The sequence below is a fragment of the Camelus bactrianus genome, chromosome 30 (genome assembly GCF_048773025.1).
Source record: "Camelus bactrianus isolate YW-2024 breed Bactrian camel chromosome 30, ASM4877302v1, whole genome shotgun sequence".
Taxonomy (NCBI): domain Eukaryota; kingdom Metazoa; phylum Chordata; class Mammalia; order Artiodactyla; family Camelidae; genus Camelus; species Camelus bactrianus.
In genome coordinates this window covers 11588906-11608767 of record NC_133568.1, presented here as the reverse complement: position 1 = coordinate 11608767, position 19862 = coordinate 11588906, and the positions used below count along the sequence as shown (strand labels likewise).

Genomic DNA, 19862 nt, shown 5'->3' with positions numbered 1-19862 from the left:
GGGATCCCGGGGGATGGGAATGTTCTGTACCTCTACTGCATCAGTGTCAACATACTGGTTCTGAGGTTGTACTGTACTTGTGCAAGATGTTACTGCTGACGTAAGGACTAAAGGGTACGGAGCTCTCTCCATGTTACTTTTTACAACTGCCTGTAACCTATATTTGTCGCAAAATAAAAAGTTTAAGAAAAAAATAGAAGAATGATAGGGGTTTGGGTTACATGGGTGTAGGCACTGGTCAATACTCATTGATCTGTAGCCTTGAGATCTGTGCATTTCACTGTAGGAAAATTTAATCTCAATTTCAAAAAATGATGTAGTCTCCTAGTCATCTGATTTACTACTTTCAATACAGCAGGGCAAAAGGATATTCATAAAAAAGAATTTGAGATATAACTTGCTAAATACCATAATTTCTGATAAATGCTTCTCTTGTGTTTTCCTTAGAGAATTCTCTTGAGTCAACCTAACTTGAACAAAGTTCAATTGGCATTATGTTAAATTATTTCTACTTTATAATCCTATATATGGTCTTGGCACCAGTTTAAATAACACTGTCTGAAATATACCCAGGAGTGTTCAGTGTCTTGAGTAACCCTTCTTTTATGCCACTTGTATTAGTAGATATATTTACAGAACAATGGCAATGGTTTATCAGGAGCTGTAATGTTTCATAAAAGAAATCATTTAATATTATGAAACAAAACTGCATTCATAACACATAGTTCTATTCAGTGCACCACAGTAGTTCCATTTATGATTAAGCATAACATTTATAAATTGTGAAATCTTAAAACTATTTCCAATAAGCAGAATCAATTAGAAAACTGAACATGTTGGCTGAAAATTTTTTTTTTTATAAATGTCAGTCAATGGAAGCTTCTATTATTTAACTAGTAACTTAGAATTTCAGTATTTCTTGAAGCTTAATACTTTACAGAGTCTTTGGTTAAAAGATGAGAGTCCCAAGTAATTATCAGCAGAATATATATGTGTTTAACAATTTTTTATAATCCTGCCAGACAGAATATCCTTTAATTTCAACGTATTTCCCAGAAGTAGCTGGGAATATTAGAACCATAGAATATTAAAACTAGAAGGTCCTGAGAGAAATTTTTGTTCAACATCTCAATACATACTGGAGAAAACTGGGACCTGGAAAGGTGAAGTCACTTGCCCACAGCCACAAACTGTCAGTTAATGTGGGTTCTGTAAGTGCTTATTTAGCGCCCTCTGCTGGAAATTCCTGTTAGAGTGGCTGAATGAGAGACAAAAACTCCCGGCCTCGGGAGTTTATATTTTAGTGGGGCAAAAAAGACACATAAATAGGTAAAATACATAAACCATCAGATAAACATATGTGCTAGGAAGAAAAATAAAGCAGATAAGGAGAGAGTGTTATAGAGGGAGCTGTAAATAAATAAATGTAAGATGGTCTGGGATCCTAAGGGATCAAATGGCCCTGAACCGATATAAAGGAGGTAAGGGGAGTGTCACATGGGTGAAGGGTGAGGAGCTTTCTGGGCAGAGGTAACAGCCAGTGCAAAGGTCTGGGAAGACTCATGCTCGGCCTGTTGCAGAAAGAGCATGCAGGCCGGAGTGGCTGGAGCAGAGCTGGGAAATGGAGGAGGAGATGATACCACTGAGCTTGAGGGGGGGACCCAGGGAGGGCCTCATGGGCCTTTGTAAGGATTCAGCCTTTGCTCTGTAAGAAATGGGGAGCTATTGAAGGTTTCTGAGTAACGGAGTGACCTACTCAAACTTCGGTTCCTGTGAATAGACAGTAGTGGGGCAAGAACAAACACAGAGACCAATTAGGAAGCTTTGGATTAATCCAGGCGAGATGTTTGGGACCAGGTGGTAGCTTGTGAGAAGGGGTCAAATTTTTGAAGGAAGAACCGAGAGAGTAAATGGCAGTGCTAAGACTAGAACCAGGCTTCTGACGCTTAAGTTTTCTTTTTGATGCATCATGTTGCTGAATTATTTTTTAAAGTTGAAGACAGTATTCCCAAGAAATAATCTGATTTCTGAGTCACAACTAAGGATTAGGGTTGCAGTTTTTCGTATGCAGCTGAGGCAGACCTCACAGTCACTCTACCAAGAAAACTTTTGTAATTAGAATAGCCCACATTTGTCATGTTGACCCATTGAAAGGAAGGAAATTTAAAATACCCGAGCTTTTTGAGGTGTCAAGTTGATCCTAGCTTTAAAGTATTAGTCTGAAATTGCACTACAGTTGTTACAAAGAAAAAACAGGCACATAGGCCCATAACTGAATTAAACCTGCATTGGAAATAAACATCTGTCCATGTTAATCACCCGCAGAGTGTATGTTCTGCCTGAGCTTATTGGAAACGCTGGTTCATTAAAAGTGACACGTTTTTGTGATATCAAGCTCTGGACACTGCGTGTCATTTCCCCACGTGTAAGTTAGATGCCCAATACATTGCTTTTGTGTGTAAATATAACAATATTTACATCTAGCATAATTCCAAGAAATTCCTGCCTTTGCCCATTGCATCTAATGCATAAAGTCCAAGCACCCAGCCAAGGCTCAGGGCGCAGTGCTGGGAAGAAAGGATGCAGGAGCCTGAATTCACAAGCACCGGAAGTGGCCCATGAGCGCCTCACTGATTGCTAACAACCCTTCCTTGCCAGGTTCACTTCACCAGCAACAAGTTCTGATCTGTCTTTTCATGAGATGTAAATATCTAGTCAGTGTGTTTGTTTCACAAGTATCCTAAATTTTATTAGGAAAAAATTTTAACACATAAAATTAGAAAGAATAATACAATGAATGCCGTTATAGCAATTGGTAAGACTGAACAATTTTTAATACTTGGCCATACGTGCTCTCTGTGTGTATCTTATTATATTGCTTGGCCATTTTAGAGCATATTGTTTTATCCCTAAATACTTCAGATACATCTGCAGAAAATAAAGATACTCTCCTACATAACCACAATACTATTATCATACCCAAGAAAATGGATACTAATTCTTTCATGGCAAACTACAAACTACTTTACAACCCAAACTAAAATTTCCACAATTATCCCTAGATCTTTTTTTCAAACGGAATCAAGGTTCATGGTTTATATTGATTCTGCTTAGTCTCTTTTAATCCAGAACAGGACCCCTTCTTTTTCCCGTTACTGACTTGTTTTTAAGAGACCAGGTTATTTATGTTATATCTGGAGTTGACTTATTATTTCTTCACGATGACATTTAGCTTGGTTCTGTATCCCTTGTTTTCTATAAACTAGATGACAGAGCTAAAGTCTTCTTCACATTCAAGTTGAATGTTTTTGACAGTATTTCGTGTCACTTTAGGAGGCATACGTCAGGATGTTTCACTATGGTGGTGACGCTAAGTTTGAGTAGTGCTTTCCTTATCTCTTGTATGATAAATCATGCAAAAGCGTAGTGTCTTTAAACTACCACAATCATTTATTTTTCATGGTTTCTGCCAGTCCTAAATTCAGAGCATAGCAGGGGCAGCTTGTCTTTGCTCCTTGCTGTCTGGGACCTCAGGACTACAATCATTTGCTCCACATGCCTGGATGTCAGTGGCAGTTAATGTGACCTCTCTATGTAGCCTGGGCTTTCTCACAAGATGGTGACAGGGTTCCAAAGGCAAGCACCCCAAGAAAGAGACCAGATGGAATTCATATTCTCTTTAATAGCTAGCTTGGAAATCAGGCAGTGGCATATCCTAGTCCATTCTACTGGCTGAAGCAGTTACAAAGATATGCCCAGATTCAAAGAGAGGGAACAGGTATCTTGCCTCTTCATAGAAGAATGCTGACATCACGCTGGAAGAGCACGCGGGATGGAATACGGAATTCTCCCATCCATCCACCCGTCTTTGGAAAGTAAGATCTGCCACAAGCAGTGATAGTCAAATCTCTTCATTTCAAGTTACATTTCCCCTTTGTAACTAGAAACTAGGATACAAGAAGATCCACATCTAGACATACAAACTGGATGAGGCCAAAGAATCTGACGGGACATCTGGACAGTTAGGAAACGTAAAAGGGGACAGAGTAACCTGAGGAGGGGCAAACAAGACAGGTGGCGATCTACCAGCATCATTTATAACTAGCCTGTGTTACCTGGAAAAAATGTTTTGTCCACAAATAACCAACTTTTCCAGCAAACAGAACTTATAAACGGACAGATTAAAGATTTTATCATATGAAATTAGCACATCAACATAGAAGCCTGAATGAGGTCCTGGGTCTCTCCTACCTGGGATCCACAGGCTGGCAGGAAAAGAAGGTGGTAAACCACAGCATCAAACTCTGTGGTATCCAGCCAGAGAGAGCCAGCTGGAATCTGTTCCCCTCCAGGCTGCGGGACCTGCAGCAGAAAGCTGTGGCATGAGGTTCGGTCCCTAAAGTTCTGGAGAGAGCCATGCTGCAGGAGGACTGGACAGGAAGGGTGCTTCTCGGCCACCAGCTACTAAAATACTGCAAGAGAAGATGGAGGGCAAGGAAAGGGTGGAAATAGATCAGAGGGCAGAGACCCAGGACCACAGGCTCTTTCAAAATTAGATTTTTTTAAAATGTTATTTTCAAAAATAAGTAAGTAGAACAAGCCTGTCATTTTGCTTGAAAATGAAGTTCAAGTAACAGAAATTAGTTCTTGTTTGAAAATTGTCTTTATTATCCTTTGAGGAATCTGATTTTACCCAACTGTATCCCTAAGTTAATGTAACAAATTGATTACATTGCTGACAATTTAAATAGAGACTCAGTATCCATTCTACAAGAATTAAACAAGCTTACCGACACAGTTGTTTAATACGAGTTTCAGGGAAAAAATCGTAAACAGAGAAAATGTTTTTGATAGAGAACACAGGGAAAAATGATTCATAGAGAAAAATCAAGCAAGACTTAAAACAAAGTAAATGCCATTATTTTTATTTAAACTGAGATACGAAATAAACATCTGCATTTAAATTAGGGAGAAAGAAAAACATCACATGATATCACTTATATGTGGAATCTAAAAAAAACCAAAAGACAAAAATGAACTTATTTACAGAACAGAAACAGACTCAGACATAGAAAAGAAAGTCATGGTTACCGGGGCAGAAAGGGGGTGGGAAGGAATAAATTGGGAGTTCAAGATTTACAGATATTAACTACTATATATGAAACAGATAACAAGTTTATACTGTACAGCACAGGGAACTCTATTCAATATCTTGTAGTAACCTTAAATGAAAAATATGAAAACGAATGTATGTATGTACATGTATGACTGAAACATGCTGTACACCAGAAACTGACACAACATTGTAAACTGACTCTACTTCAATTAAAAACAAACCAACAAACAAAAAATACCTTCATGGAAAAAAATTTTAGGGAGAAAGAAAGGATAACAATAAATAGGCAGTGCCTATAATGTATTCTGTGGCCTTCACGAGACAGTGTTAGCCTGACATTTTTTTCCTCAGCTACAAGCAGGTGGAAGGGACACAGGCTGTGCTGGTTAACTTTATGTGACGACTTAACTGGCCAGGGGGCCCCGTTAAACGCTGCTTCTGGGTGTATCTGTGAGGGTTTCTAGATGAGATTAGCATTGGAATCAGTGGACTCAGTAAAGCTAACTCCCCTCCCCTGTGTGGATGGGCATCTTCCCCTCCATCCAAGACCTGAACAGACCAAAAGACTGAGGAGGGAGGGTGCAGTCTGCTCCTTTTTCCTGCCTCACTGCTGCACTGCGACATCTCATCTCATCCACTCTGGCCCAGGTCCCTGATTCTCAGGCCTTTGGACCCAGGCTGAATCACACTACAGGCTTTCCTGGGCCTCCAGCTTGCAGACAGCAGATCTGGGGACATCTCAGCCTCCATAATCATGTAAGCCAATTCCTCAAAATAAATCTCCACAGACAGCTACACAGACAGATAGGTAGGTATCCCTATTGGTTCTGTTTCTCTGGAGAACACTATGACACAGACAAACAGTCTCCCCAAGTATGGAAGAGAAACAGTTAAATTCTTACAATCCAACCACTCGTTTGTTTTCCATGACCACTATCAATCTGCTTACACATGTTATTTTATCATCTTTTTCATCTCAAATATCCTTTTGTTACAATTTCATTACAGGTTGATGTTTACAGATTGGTTTACACTGAATGCATTTCAGGCAAGCTATTCATTAATCACATGTGGGAAAGCAAAATAATCACATGGGTGGGCTGCCTCTAAATCCAACTTTTGCCTATAGACTGAAATACCATTTGTGGAATTTAGACACTAAGGACCTTTAATTCCAAAGAGCCTGGGTAGACTGGCTCTTATCTTCTTGAACTCTAACTTGTATTAGCACATCTGCACCTCTTACAGGGACCGGCAGCACTGTCACTAAACACCAAAACTAACTGTGAACATTTTTTAGTTCCATTATACGCCTAGAACAGAGGCTTATATGGTAGGTGGTTATATATTTACTAGAAGAGAATTTTAAAATGTACATACTTTATTTTTTAAGAGTTTCATCTTTATAAGAAATGAAGAAAATGAAAAAGCTAAAGAAATTATATATAAACAAATTACATATTAGGAAACTATAGGAATAGTCTATAAACTCTATTGTTGGTTGGTTCAAAAGCTTACAGGGGCCTCACGTTATAACATATCGGGTAAGTCCTCCCCCTCGGACCTCTGACAGCCTCCGGCAGTGTCGTAAAATATTCAGTATCACGTGAAACCTCTTGTCAACTTTCAAGGTTGTGAACTCCTTTATGTCAGCTTCCACTATAAAATAATGCCCTGAAAATAAAGATATTAATGGTAATTTTTACAAGGACAACTTTCAAGATAAAGCATTACAGGTGAATATGAATGACGTTCATCATCTTTACTATCATCCAACTGAAATGAGAACTGGTATTCTTGCTAAAATAGTAATTACTCTTTCAACTGAAATTGCACAATATTTATTGTACAATTTCAGAAATGTAGCCCTGCTTACTGTATCACTGATTCTCTGTTGGCATCTTTTGGAAAACGCACTTTTCAAGAGTCAGTACGGGATAACGGTTAAGAGAATGAACCCCACAGCGGCTCTAACACTTAACTGGCTGAACTTGGGCAAGGAACGTAAGCCCTCTTTGCCTAGTCTGCAAAATGCAAGTGGTGAAGCGTACACACCTCATAAGGACACTGAGGACCAAAGCTCTCAGCACGCTATCCGGCACATCGTAAGTTCTATACAAGCATGACCAACTGTTGTCATTACTGTTCTAATTCTGACAACATCAGGTACTGTTCCGTGATAAGACTCCCACGCAGTGTTTCTCAGCCTCAGGACTACAGACATTTGGGGCTAGATAATTCTTTTTTGTGGGAGCTGTCTTGTACGTCATAAGGTACTTCAGCAGCATCCCTGGTCCTCTATTAGATGCCAGTAGCACCCCCAACCCCAGGTGGAACAACCAAAAATGTCTCCAGAAATGGCCAAATGTTCCCTGGTGGGAAAAGTGCCCCTGGTTAAGAACAATCACTTTCCTTTCTTATGATTTCATTGCTCTCCAAACAGCTGACATGTACACACATACATACTCTCATTTTACCTTTGGTTTCCTTCGTTTCTTCATCAATAAATCGGTGATACAGATTTCTGGCCACAGAATTCATAGACTTTTTTGGTTGATGTAGGATCTTATATTTACTAACTACTGCCTTGTTGATTTCTTTAATAACATCATTAATTTGACAATAGGTTAAGCGGGATTTCATGTACCTATAAAAAAAGAAAATGATTAACTTTTTTAAAGAATCCTCATACAAAGTTGTTTTCTTTCAAAAATATTTACATATAATAACTTTATACAGCAGCAAATCTACTAGTACCCTTTATAAAAAAATCAAATATCAACTTCTAAATAAACCAGACACATCTCAAGAGTTGAAAAATTAAACGGAGACCACAATATATTAGTGTTTGTCTTCCCTCATTATATCTGAAGCCATAAACCTCTATTCTCCACCTATAGAGTTAATATTACAATTTAAAATACATTCTCAAACTCTGATTCAGATGGACTGGTTCATGGCAATATAGAAGCTTATTTAAATATTTTCAAATGTTTGTGAGCAAGGGAAAGAAAAATTTCGGTATTAATAAATTACATAAATCACACCACGCTAGTTTTCTGCAGAAACACTTCTGTTCAGAGAGAGAAAGTAAAAAGGAGGAGGCGGCAGAGGAGGAAGGGAAGATGGAGGATGACAACCAGGATGACAACGCTGATGGAGAAGAACAGGGATGTGAAGGGACAAGGGTCCGGAAGTGGAGCTGCCAGCAGAGGAGAAAGCGGGCAGCCTCGCTCTTCATTGCTGAGCACACATGCCTTTGGAGCACAGTCTCCCAGTCCGCATCTCCCCCCTGCCCGTCCTCCCAGTCACCAGTCTCAGAATATAAATATAGGAGACCCTCAATTTTGAGTGATCTGTACATATCAAAAACAAAACTTTAATGATCTGCTTCAACTTTTCCCTCAAACAAACAGTGGATTCATTATGTTAAACTCTGTCCTTCGCCTCTATTCAAAGGGGCAGTTTTCTAATCAAAAGCTCCTTAATGTAAAATAATATATAAATATGTTTAAAGGAAAATGTTCCTACTGACCAAAACCCATTCATTTTCATTATTTCCTTCTCTTCTAAATTCATTTGTTGCTACTCATTTTTCTAATCAGAATTTCCATGAACGGTTGATGCTACAGCCCTCCACAATGCAATTCCTTTCAACCACCTGAACTGTCCCCCAGTTTCCTCAAAAGGTGTCAATGTTTTCCATTTTAATTCCGCCTCAGGGTTAACTTAAAAATAAATACATAAAAGCCCCATGCTTAGGACATATTCTTCCTTATCCTAATCTTGTAACTTCTCTCATTTGTTAAATAGCCTGTTAGTTTAAAAATGAATACTCTACCATGACTTCTCTATCTCTGAATTCAAGGAAGCATTTTCTAAAGACCCTCCTGCTCCACTGCTCCTCACAGCCACTGCTCTTCCCTTCAACACAACTGATGAGCAACAACTTAAAAAACTGAATAGCATCAAACAGAATTTTAATGACAATAAAGCTGTCAATAAAGGAAATGACTGAGTAACCCAAAACAAACAAACAAACAAACAAACAAACAAAAGATTAAAGAGAAATGCCAGCCTCATTCCTAGTCTTAGAACTCTAAAACAGCCTGGTATTTTTCAAGGGGCTAATATGCATATGGAAAGATGCTCAATATATATGTCACCAGGAAACTGAAAATTAAAACAACAAAGAGACATGATTACTCTCATTAAAACAGCTAAACTAGGAAAAACTGACAAAACTAAATGCAGGTGAGAATGTGGAGCAAAAGGAACTATCATTCTGCTGGGAATGCAAAAAGGTACAGCCACTTTGGAAGACAGTTTGACAGTTTCTTACAAAGCTAAATGTAGTTTTACCATATTATCCAGTGATCACAGGTATTTACCCAAGTGAGCTGAAAACATATTTGTACAAAAACCTGCAGATGAATATTTACAGCAGCTTTAGTCATAATCACTCCAAACTGGAAGTAACCAAAGTGTCATTCAACAAATAAATGGATAATCTGTGGTACATCCAGACAATGGAATATTAGTCAGCGATAAAAAGAGATGAGCTATCAAGCCATAATAAGCCATAATAAGACATGACTTGTCAGAAAGAAATTTCATTGTACCATCATTCATAACAATGCATTCAACCAAAATATTTAGTAAGGCCTCCTTAAATAACTTACGAGGCAGACATACAATAAAATATACAACTATTAAAATACAAGTTTTCAAAAAAGTTAATGATGGGAAAATGCTCATGATAAAAAGTAAATTTAATTTGTAGTATAACTACATTATTGTAATAACAATCAGAAACAACTTGTTATACAGGTGAAATTAAATAAAACATGAAAAGAAATACTCTATACCTTGTCTGGGTGGTAGAATTACAGATGAGTTATCTTCTGACAACAAACATTTTCTAACAACGTACATTATTTGTAATAAAAAAAGAAACAAAAAAACCCACATGTGACACTATAAAGCTGAGAAGTTAAGGAAAGCCTTGGAAATATGGAAGTTTAAAAACATGGATTTCCATAATTGGTTCCCCATTGCTGTCGTCTGTGAAGAGCAAAAAGGAGCCCTCCCTCTTGGGGAGGAATTTTGTCTTATTGACACCTGTATTCTTCTCCTCCTGTTCTGACCGAGGGCTCAGAATAGAGCACAGACTCAAAGAAGTGTGTGGCATAAGGTAACGGACAAATGGAAACCAAACAAATACAACACTCTGTTCTAATTCTCGGATCTATACAATACACTCACTTTCCTTAAAATTGCAGCAAAACTGAGGCTACTTCTAAAATGTAATTGGATAAATCCGTATCACAAAATGGCCCTGAGAGACTCAGCAATAAACGAATCCATGTCTAGATCTCTCTTTGCTAAGATTTTCACAACTAAATAAAAAACATGATTTTAACCACCTTCAACAAGACATTTCCTGCATTTTCAAAGTACAATGCAAAGCTACTCTGGAAAAGATCAATATTGGAACACAGCATATTGCAATTAATATAATCAAAGTTTATGATTTAAACAATCATGTATGTTGATTACTAAAGAGTTGAATGTTAAAATTTATCTTAAATACGTACGCAGGAACACCACTGAAGTCATCAGAAGTTATAAATGGCATTTCCTTAATATTTCTTTGTTCTTTTAGGGGCTTCTTTGTGGGTGCGGGTTCTTCAACTTTGACTGGTTCTTCAGGGTCAAGATCTGATCCACTAACACTGCACAGAAGAGATGCACAGACGTACAGGTAGTTGTCAGAATTCTGCAGCACACCAGAAAGGTGTGCACCTGAAGATCATCAGTACTGAGCACACGATTCATCTTGTTATAATTTTACAGCCAATGTTTTTTTCTATCCCCACCCCTGATGCTCATGGAGAGAATGCTGACAAACTAAGTTCCCAAATCTTTAGTAACACAATTGTTGTTTATACACCCAAACAAGGGTGCATGTAGTACATATGCTAGATTATCTTCATCGGTTATCCCACTGGCTCCTCAAAGTCATCATGTATGAAGCTGAACTTCTAAACAGCTTCTGATTTTTCTATTCTGGTCATGGAAACATCAATCATCTTATACTTCCAGTTTTTTAATTTATCCCACTGGTTGCTACCATCAGTCCCTGCCTGTTGCAGACTCATTTTAGTTGCCAGCAATGAGCACAGGTCACCCTCGGATCAGTCCTGCCCAATTTCTGCAGTGATGAGAAGCCTACTACAGCTCCCACCCCACTAGCAAATGGAGTCTAGAAAAAGGCTGTAGCTTCTAGGTTGTTTCACTGCCAGGGAGGGAACAGACCCCTGCTGCCAGTAGCCAGTTGAGCCATATGGGCTTGACGGCTCCAAAAAGGAAATGAGATACAGGAAAGAGTAGATCCAACACAAGAGCAAGGGAAGGGAATCCCAAGAAAGACAGGGAAGTGAGATCCCAAGATGAAGCTGAGTACCAGACACAGAGGGCAACCAGGCCTGACTGAGGTGGTGTGATGACAAGACGACCATGTTGTGGGTGGTCAAGATAAAGATGCCCGATGCTATGGTGCCATCATCTGTACGTGAATCCTAACATGAGACTCCATAGTGAGCCTGGCTGATTCCTACCTGGACTTACCTGTCTTAACCATGTGCTAAGGGAGCTCCCGATTTCTCCTTCAGGCCCTGCTGTGTCTTTCAGCTAAAAATAACCATTTCCACCTACAGAAATTTTCAGCTTTGACCTGCCCTGAAAGCTGAAGCTAGGCCACAGTGAGTTCAGAAGAAAATTCCTTCTATTCCTTGGCCATATTCCTGCTGGGTGTCCAATGTCCGGCCCCATAACCCTGGCAGATATCCTACAATGACCTGTGTTCCCAGCATTCATTCATGATCTTGTCCATGATTTTTCTCTTCTTGGAGAGAAACTCCAAGGCCCCCTGACACGCCAGGGACTCTGCTGAGCTTCTCTTCTCCTGGAGACCCTCAACCACCAGCAGCAACATGGCTCTTTTCCTACACAGCAAGCTTCGTGCCTTCCTTTCAGTTTTTCAGACTTACACAGTGCGTTGTTTATGGAAAAACATATGCAAGAAGTGTGACTGTTATAACTGCCAGAATGATCACCTCTTTGACGGAGGAAGAATTTGCAATAGAAGCGTCATCTTTCCTAATCTGACCTGTAGATACACTGATGTTTATCACTCTTTAACTGACACTGATAATACTTCAGTTTTCTGTTTACATGGTACATTTCAAAAGTTAAAAATCTTAAGTTAGCTTAAGTTAGTTAAAAAACTTAAGTTATAGTTTGTATACAAAATTTAATATGATACATTTCAAAAGTTAAAAAACTTTGAGTTAGCTTAAGTTAGGTAAAAAACTTAAGTTAAAAAACTTAAGTTATAGTTAGTATATAAAACTTAGTTTTACATACTTGGAGCCCCCCTTTAGAAATGTAATTTTGGTGGCAGAGGACTGGAGAAATGGGAGTGGAGAAATACTGGAAAGACAAAACACAGGAGCTCCCAAATCATAAAGGCAAAAGATGATGGGAGATCGCATTCAGAGCCCGGCACTGAGAACAGAGGGAGGGCAGGGACAGATAAAACCCGCAGAGGCAGAATGGACGACTGAGGCTACATGACAGAGCAAGACGGGGTGAAGATGCCGAGTTCCTATCTAGGTGACATGTGAGTAACAAGGAGACAGTCAGTTCAGTCTTAGACACGCCAAGCTGGAGGAGAGGACAGCTCATTCATGAGATTCCCAGCAATCAATTAAAACAGAACTAGACGCCACGTCGAGGCCCGCGATGGACGTCTAGGAGCGTCAACAGTGGTGCTGAGCAAGCATGAGCAAAACGGAGCTTTAGGAGAGAACTGTAAGTTAAAGGAGGCAGAGAAAAAGGAGGGCAGAGATGTGGGGTGACAACTAAGGAAGCACAGTGGTAGTGCAGGTAACAGAATTTCAAAAACAAACGGAGAGCAAAATAAAATCTGATAAGAAGAATCAGGACTGAAGAGGGGTTTTTTACTTCTTTGTGACCTTTAAGCAATCAGCTTCCTAAGTACGGTACTAGTAGTAGCCAAAAGCCAGGCTTGGGGGACTTCGGGGAAAAGGGCAGCACAAACATACACCCGCAGTGAACAGACAGAGATGCGACATGAGTCTGAGGGTAAAACCAGAGCTAAGTTTTTTGTTCCTTTGGCTGTTCTTAAGATGGGAAGCTCGTTAAGCTTATGCACCCTAAGGCCGTGGTTCTCAAGGGTCAGGGAGACTCTGCTCCCCATGGCCCCCAAAAGACAATGGCAATATCTGGAGACATTTTTCATTGTCACAACAGGGCACAGGAGTGGGTGCAGGAGGGGAACAGAGGTGCTACTGATACTCAGTTGGTAGAGATCAGGGATGCTACTAAACATCCTATTCTCACAAAAAAGAATTATCTGACCTAAAAGGTCCATAGAGTCAAGGTTGACAAACTCTGCTCTAAGGGGAAGTAATGAGAAAAAGTAGAAAAAGAGAGCCTAGAGGAGACTCACCCTTAGGAAAGAGGGGGGAACATTTTCCTCAGAGACAGCAGGATAAAAAAACTGGTGAGCATGGAGGAAAGATGATTTCTAGTGTAAGTGACCAAAAAAACTGGATAATCACTAACAAAACTGCAAGTATATGAAAAAGCAAAAAGATGTGAAGTGTTTAATAGTTTTATAAATCCAGATAGTAAGAATAATTATAAATACACTTACAAGTTCTGGGTTACTGTTACTGGGGGCAAATGGGGAGGAATGTTCTCTTTGAGATGTTCCACATCTTTATAATCTTCTTCAAGAGATTCACAGAGTTCCTAAAATTAAAAAAAAAAAAGGTCACAAATAAGCATCTGCCCCGCCTGTGTGTTTTAAGATGTTATAAACAGCACAAAAGACTGTGAATCAGAATCACAATGGTTGTGAGTGTTCAGAAAGCAGAAAGGGTGAAAAGCACTGAAAGCAGCAATATTCAAAAAAAAAAAAAGAGCCCTCTGGTTCCTAGAGCTGTTTTTGGATGGCGATATATTCTTTTTCTCCATTGGATTGTTTCAGAGAACAAGTGTTAGAATCCCATTACAACAAGCAGGGCTGACATTTAAGTCTTTTAAAATCCTTTAACCTTGGGAAGCAATTAAAAAGTATATGGAGGATCTGTGTTTATCATTCTGGTAAAGTGCTTTTGTTGACTTAGCAAATGTTCCCCAGTGTTGTCTGTCTAACACCACCAGGGTATAATGTATTCCGGAAATGCAAAGACACAAGGACAAGATGCTGCTTGGAAAGGCTTTGGTTGCTGACATGCATATATTCCTGCCTAATGAAAATTCCTACTTGACCATAAGTGCTTTGGTTTCGTGTTGTCTTTAACTTTACCTAGAACTTGAGGCTATAAATTCATGCAAATTTAATTTTAAAAAATATGAAATAAATATAAATGTTAAAAAAATAACCTTCAATTCTGAGTTGAACATTCTCTAAACCCACACCTAACCCTGGGCATTCTTGGGCAGGTTAGAAGTGAAACCAATATTGGTCTCTGTTTTGAGTTTATATGACATCTTTCATTTAAAGAGCTGAATGATGTTCAGAGATATTAATTTGATTTCAGCTAATAGTAGGATAGGCATAATCATGCACAGTCCTACAGCTGGAAAATCTTTACAGACATTAAGGAGTATAAGGCTGAAAGGGACCACAGAGGCCACCTTGTCCCACTGAACACATCAATGGCTCTAACAGCATAAGGTAATTATGGTACAGAGCGAGTACTTTCCCATCAGGAAGTACACAAGCACTTTTATTGGCTGAAGCCAACTAGAAGGCTTATTTAGAACAAAATGTGTGTGTGAATGAGGCTCAAATTTTTCTTTACTTGAGAATCCTTATATTACATTTTATAGAAATAGGGAAATGCAGAATAGAAGAGACATAGTTCAGTATAACCTATAATTTTCCAAGTGAGGACACTGAGACCCCAAGAGTAAAAACGGCCTTCTCAGGGTGACAGGGGTGCCATAGGCAGCCAGGGTGAGAATCCACATCTCCCCACCCCCAGAGCAGTCGTTCCTTCCCCACCCCTCTCCCAGGATATCACATGCTTAAATTAAATCTATCAGGACTTAGGAAATCGTCCTTCTTAGTATAGTTCAATTCTACTGGCTACCAGCATAGAGTAAGAAATAACTGTGGAACTCTGAAGTCCTTTATACCAGGAAAATTAAATGCAAATGGAATTCTCTATCATTAATAATAACTTAACAAAGCTGAGAACATTATAAACTTAAAGTATCTTTAAGAACTCCCAGGTGATTAGGGAGTTTGTATCTATTACCCTTTTATTTTGTTTCTGCACTAGGAAGACATTACCTTGAGTGAATTGCTGGTTTGTTCTTGATACTCAATTTCTGATTCCAGTTTATTTAGAAGTTCATTTACTACAATGATCTCATCTCCTATTTTATTTAATATAGTCTTCAAGGTAGGTTCTTGACCTATTAAGAAACAAAAATAAAAATGGAAGTATACGGAAAAGCAGTAACAGACATGTACCCAACTGAACTCTTGGAACAGAGCTTTACTTTAGAGAGACACACTGAGGGTGGAGAAAGAACTACTGTTTCAGCCCCTAGGGTAATTGTCTCCATGGATAACTTTTTTGTTGATGTTGTTAACGGAGGTACTGGGGATTGAACCCAGAACCTTGTGCACGCTAAGCATGCACTCTACCACGGAGCTATACCCTCCCGCCGCCATGGATGATCTTCAGAACTCATTTCTAAGTAGTATGAAAGAAAAGGGAGGGAGAGGTGAGTACAAAGTGTCCCCTGAATCTTTTGTTTCTGGCAAATTTTTCCACCACAATAAAACACCTGGAAATGCTAGATAAAATACACCCCCTTGTACAGGCATAGCTGGGCTCTCAGGAGAATAAGGAAAATCTCCAAAGGCTCCAACATGAAGCAAGAACCACGGACCAGGCAGCATGTGTGCGCTGACGCTGCAGGAGCCCTAATCTGGGGGGTGGGGGGCGGGGGTGCAGGGGAAGGCGGTGGGGGGGGAGGCTGTCTCAGCAGCTTAATGTGTCTGCTTTTAATGGGAATAAGAACCAAGGCTTTGGGACTCCAAAGCACAGGATGCTGGAAGTGAGAACCTCAAATAAGGCCAGGACCCCTCTTCACAGGCTATATCTTCAGTGAACGTGCAAACCTGAAAAATTCCAATCACTGGCCAGGGAGATAAGTTTATACTCTGCACCGGCCCTCAAGTGTGTCGGGGAGGTGGGGGGAGTAGCATGCTCTCAGACTCCCAGCCCCACCTCCCAGACCCTCTCTCTGGCTTCATAGGTACGAGTATGGGAAAATCAGTGTCACCTCCTCCCTAGAAATAAAAGTAGCAGTAGTAAAAAAGAGATTTTTTTTTTTAACTTCAGCCCCCCACAGGGAGCATCCTCACTGGAAAGCTGGTGGACCGTGTGGAGGCATCTCTGACTAAACACTAGCTGACCCCCAGGCCAGCTACTCCTGAAGTTTAGCCACCCTTCCTAGGTCAAAATAAAAAAATTTTAAGGGCAGATCAAAGCACAAAAGAAAAACTATCCTCATAATCAAATCTTTCCCTCTTCACTTCTAGCAACCAATGAAATACATACAAGTAAAAATATGATTTGACCACATCTGTTGATTATGGACACAGCAGAGGGAGATGGCTAGAGGTTCCAGGTCTGAAGTCAGAGACTCCAGTACCTACCCTCAGAGGGTTACTGAGAAGATAAGTGAAAAATATATGACAGGTTTAGCACTGTGCCTGGAACCTAGTAAAGCACAACTATTATTCATCTAATCTAATAGAGCAAAGCTAACTGCATTTAACAGTAGGTTCATTACAACCAAAACAAATTAATAAGTAAATGAGAGTAATGATGTCTCTACTGAGATTTAACTTCACGGGGTGAAACAACTATTTGGATACACTGGTATCACAAACAACTTTCAGTCACCTAAATTGTAAGGCCTTGTTTACTGGTTTGTAATAAAATAATCAACTAAACAATTTCACTGCTTTTGAAAGCAGTGATCTAGGCAATTACAGCAGCCAAAGCGCTGAACAGATTCCTGGGCTTCCTTAAATAAGCTATGGAGACAAATTATTCTCCCCACGCACAAATGATGATTACCCAGCATGCAGTAATCTAATCAGACTGCTCCAGCCAGGCCCCATGCTTTGATGGGGTCATTTGAATACAAGGTTTGATAGTTTTATAGATCTCTAAATTATCTCCATTTATCCAATAGTAATCATGTCCTCAAAATGAGAATCTAAACAAGGCTACTTATTAAAAATCTAGATGTCCTTTACAGATTATTCAATAAAAGTGGCACAGAAGTAGACAAAGACTAGACTGGGAAACAGGACAAGAAAACTATAGCCCCAGCAGACTACCCATGAGCTGGGGGTGACCTGGGCAGGTCATCTGACTTCTGAGTTTCCTCTTGAGTGAGATGAGGGGGCTGAGAAAATACCCCCATAGTCCCTTCAGCTTTAACTTTCTACAGAATACGTCAGCCGCAAACTGTAAAACGGACGAGGCTCTTTAAGAGTGGTTCTCAACCAAAGACAGAGCATCCAAGTCTCAGGAGGACTTGTATAATTCCAAAGGACATTCCAACATTATAATTTCATATTTGAATTTTTTTAAATTATCAATTCATAATGCAAACTACAAGTTCAAAAGGCTCTTTCCAGCAGATGGAATTCCACCTATCAATAAATCTTTCACTCTCCTAGGCAGGGCTGGGGAGCACAACATTTTTGTAAACAATATTTTTCCAGACTTTACAAGGATCCCCTATTTCTTTGCACTTCCATTGTTTCACCTGCTTTCAACACTTCAAAACATTTTCAAAGATGGTTACAACCTCCAAGTTTCTGGATGTTGAAAAAACTGATTTCATTTTCAATTAGTTGTTTCCTAGTGATATATAGTGATAAGCTTCCTCCAAAGCAGGTTGTAAAACAGATCATGAGTTAATTCTACCTCTACAGGTCTTTTGCACTTCTGGTTGTTTGTCTTTTAGTATCTCTATTTAGCACTAGAACTACACAACCTTCAAATCTTACTATTCTGCCTTGTGTGTCTCAGAAAAACATGAGTAAATAAAGCTAATTAATAGCTGGTTCAACGTAAGTTCATTTTAGTATCCTTTGCAATATTCAAAATACGGATACTGGAGTGTTCTAAAAATCACTATTTGAAACTTAAAATTATCTTTCTAAGATACATTCACTTAACCAGGCATAAGATATCATTCAAAGTGGAACAATAATCAAAATGCATTTTGTATGTACAAAGTCAGTGGAATCTGTTTTACTTACCACAATTTCTTAATGACAGAGTTTTTTTAATATTGCCAATCTTTTCATTAATATGAGAGCATAGTTGTTCCAGATCTGAGGAGGCCATCCTTTAAGCCTCTGAAGAAAAAAATATAAACACATTCACAAAAAAAGAAAAGACAAATTTCTGTTCACTTTCAAAATCTAAGAATGGAAAATACCCAGTAAGTCATATCTCCTTTAAGAAAAGTACAAAAACTCAAGAGCAATTTCTTTCAATTCTACAAAATTCAGTTTCTAACCAGAGTCCACTACTGACTTGTTTTAGGCCTTTCTGTAATTAATGTATCCCAAACCAGGATACAGGGGATAAGCCTGCGTCATTAACTTAAGGATTTGGGGGTGGGGGGATGTACATTTTATATATAAAGACAATATTGGTATTTTCTTAAAAAACCCGAAAGACATAAGGATTTCGAGGAAAATCACAGTAAGTTCAAAGAAATGGATCCAGATAGGCATTTCTCCTTTGCTTGGGGGTGGGGGGCAGGTTTTATTATTTGGGGTCGGTAAGGAGGCGGAAGTAGGGGAAGGAAAGAAATTAAACTACTGTTTACTCCGATAAGGTGAGAAGGTCTAAAGCATCCACTCCAGCTAACCCAGCGAAGCACTGTCCAGCCCTGCTCCTCCGCCCCACCCGGCGGCTCCGCGCCCCCCACCTCGACCAAGCTATGCCTTCCGGCCGCTTCCGAAGGCGGAATCCTGGACACTAGACTCCAACCTGCGCGGGTCCGGGAGCAAACGGCCCAGTGGCTGGGGTCGCGAAGCGTGGAGACCCCTTCCAGTCGCGGCGGGAAGCCCAGGATCGCGAGACCCGACTCCGGGACTGAAATTCAAACTGCCCGCGCGGACTCCATTCCGCGCAAGCGCACATCAGCGCTCCCGGAATGCCTTTCCTCTCCCGCACGCGTTTTTCCGGGCCCGCAGTTGGGCGGGGCAGGGGGCGGGGCCTGCGAGGGGAAAAGGCGGGGCTGTGTCGACTTTGTGCAGATGGCTACCGCGAGGCGTGCCTTTCCTACTCCGCGCCTTAAAGGCCGCTCAGCGGGTCGAGCGCTCCAGGGTTCGAATCGCTAGCTGAAACGGTGGGTCTCTAAATTAGCTGCTCACTGGAATCACCGGGGCAGCTTTTACAAATTCCAGTTCCTAAAGTGTACCCCAAATCGATGAATTCAGACACTCTGGAAGTGAGGTACAAACTTTAATATTTTTTAAAACACCGCATCTCATTCCAAAAAGCGGCCGAATTCCTGAGCCATAAAGTAGAGAGGCCCTGTCTTCGTGGAGTTTACAGTCTCTGTACGCTCAAATGCAAATTTAAAATGAGAA

General features: G+C 39.9%; 1 protein-coding gene across 2 annotated transcripts; it reads right to left on the bottom strand.

Annotated features, from left to right (window-relative positions):
* Positions 1-3601: 3601 nt before the first annotated feature.
* On the bottom strand, positions 3602-19454 carry SKA1 (spindle and kinetochore associated complex subunit 1). Of its 2 annotated transcripts, XM_045521530.2 has the most exons (8): positions 19258-19454; positions 18516-18614; positions 15510-15634; positions 13860-13957; positions 10714-10851; positions 7594-7763; positions 6635-6790; positions 3602-4472 (listed from the first exon to the last, which is right to left on the bottom strand). In XM_045521530.2, the coding sequence occupies exons 2-7, from the start codon at positions 18601-18603 to the stop codon at positions 6642-6644; spliced, it is 768 nt and encodes a 255-aa protein (XP_045377486.1). In that variant the 5' UTR covers positions 18604-18614; positions 19258-19454; the 3' UTR covers positions 3602-4472; positions 6635-6641. The 2 variants fall into 2 exon arrangements, with proteins under 2 accessions (XP_045377486.1, XP_045377485.1); XM_045521529.2 differs by lacking the exon at positions 3602-4472 and having other exon boundaries at positions 4910-6790.
* Between the last annotated feature and the right edge of the window lie 408 nt (positions 19455-19862).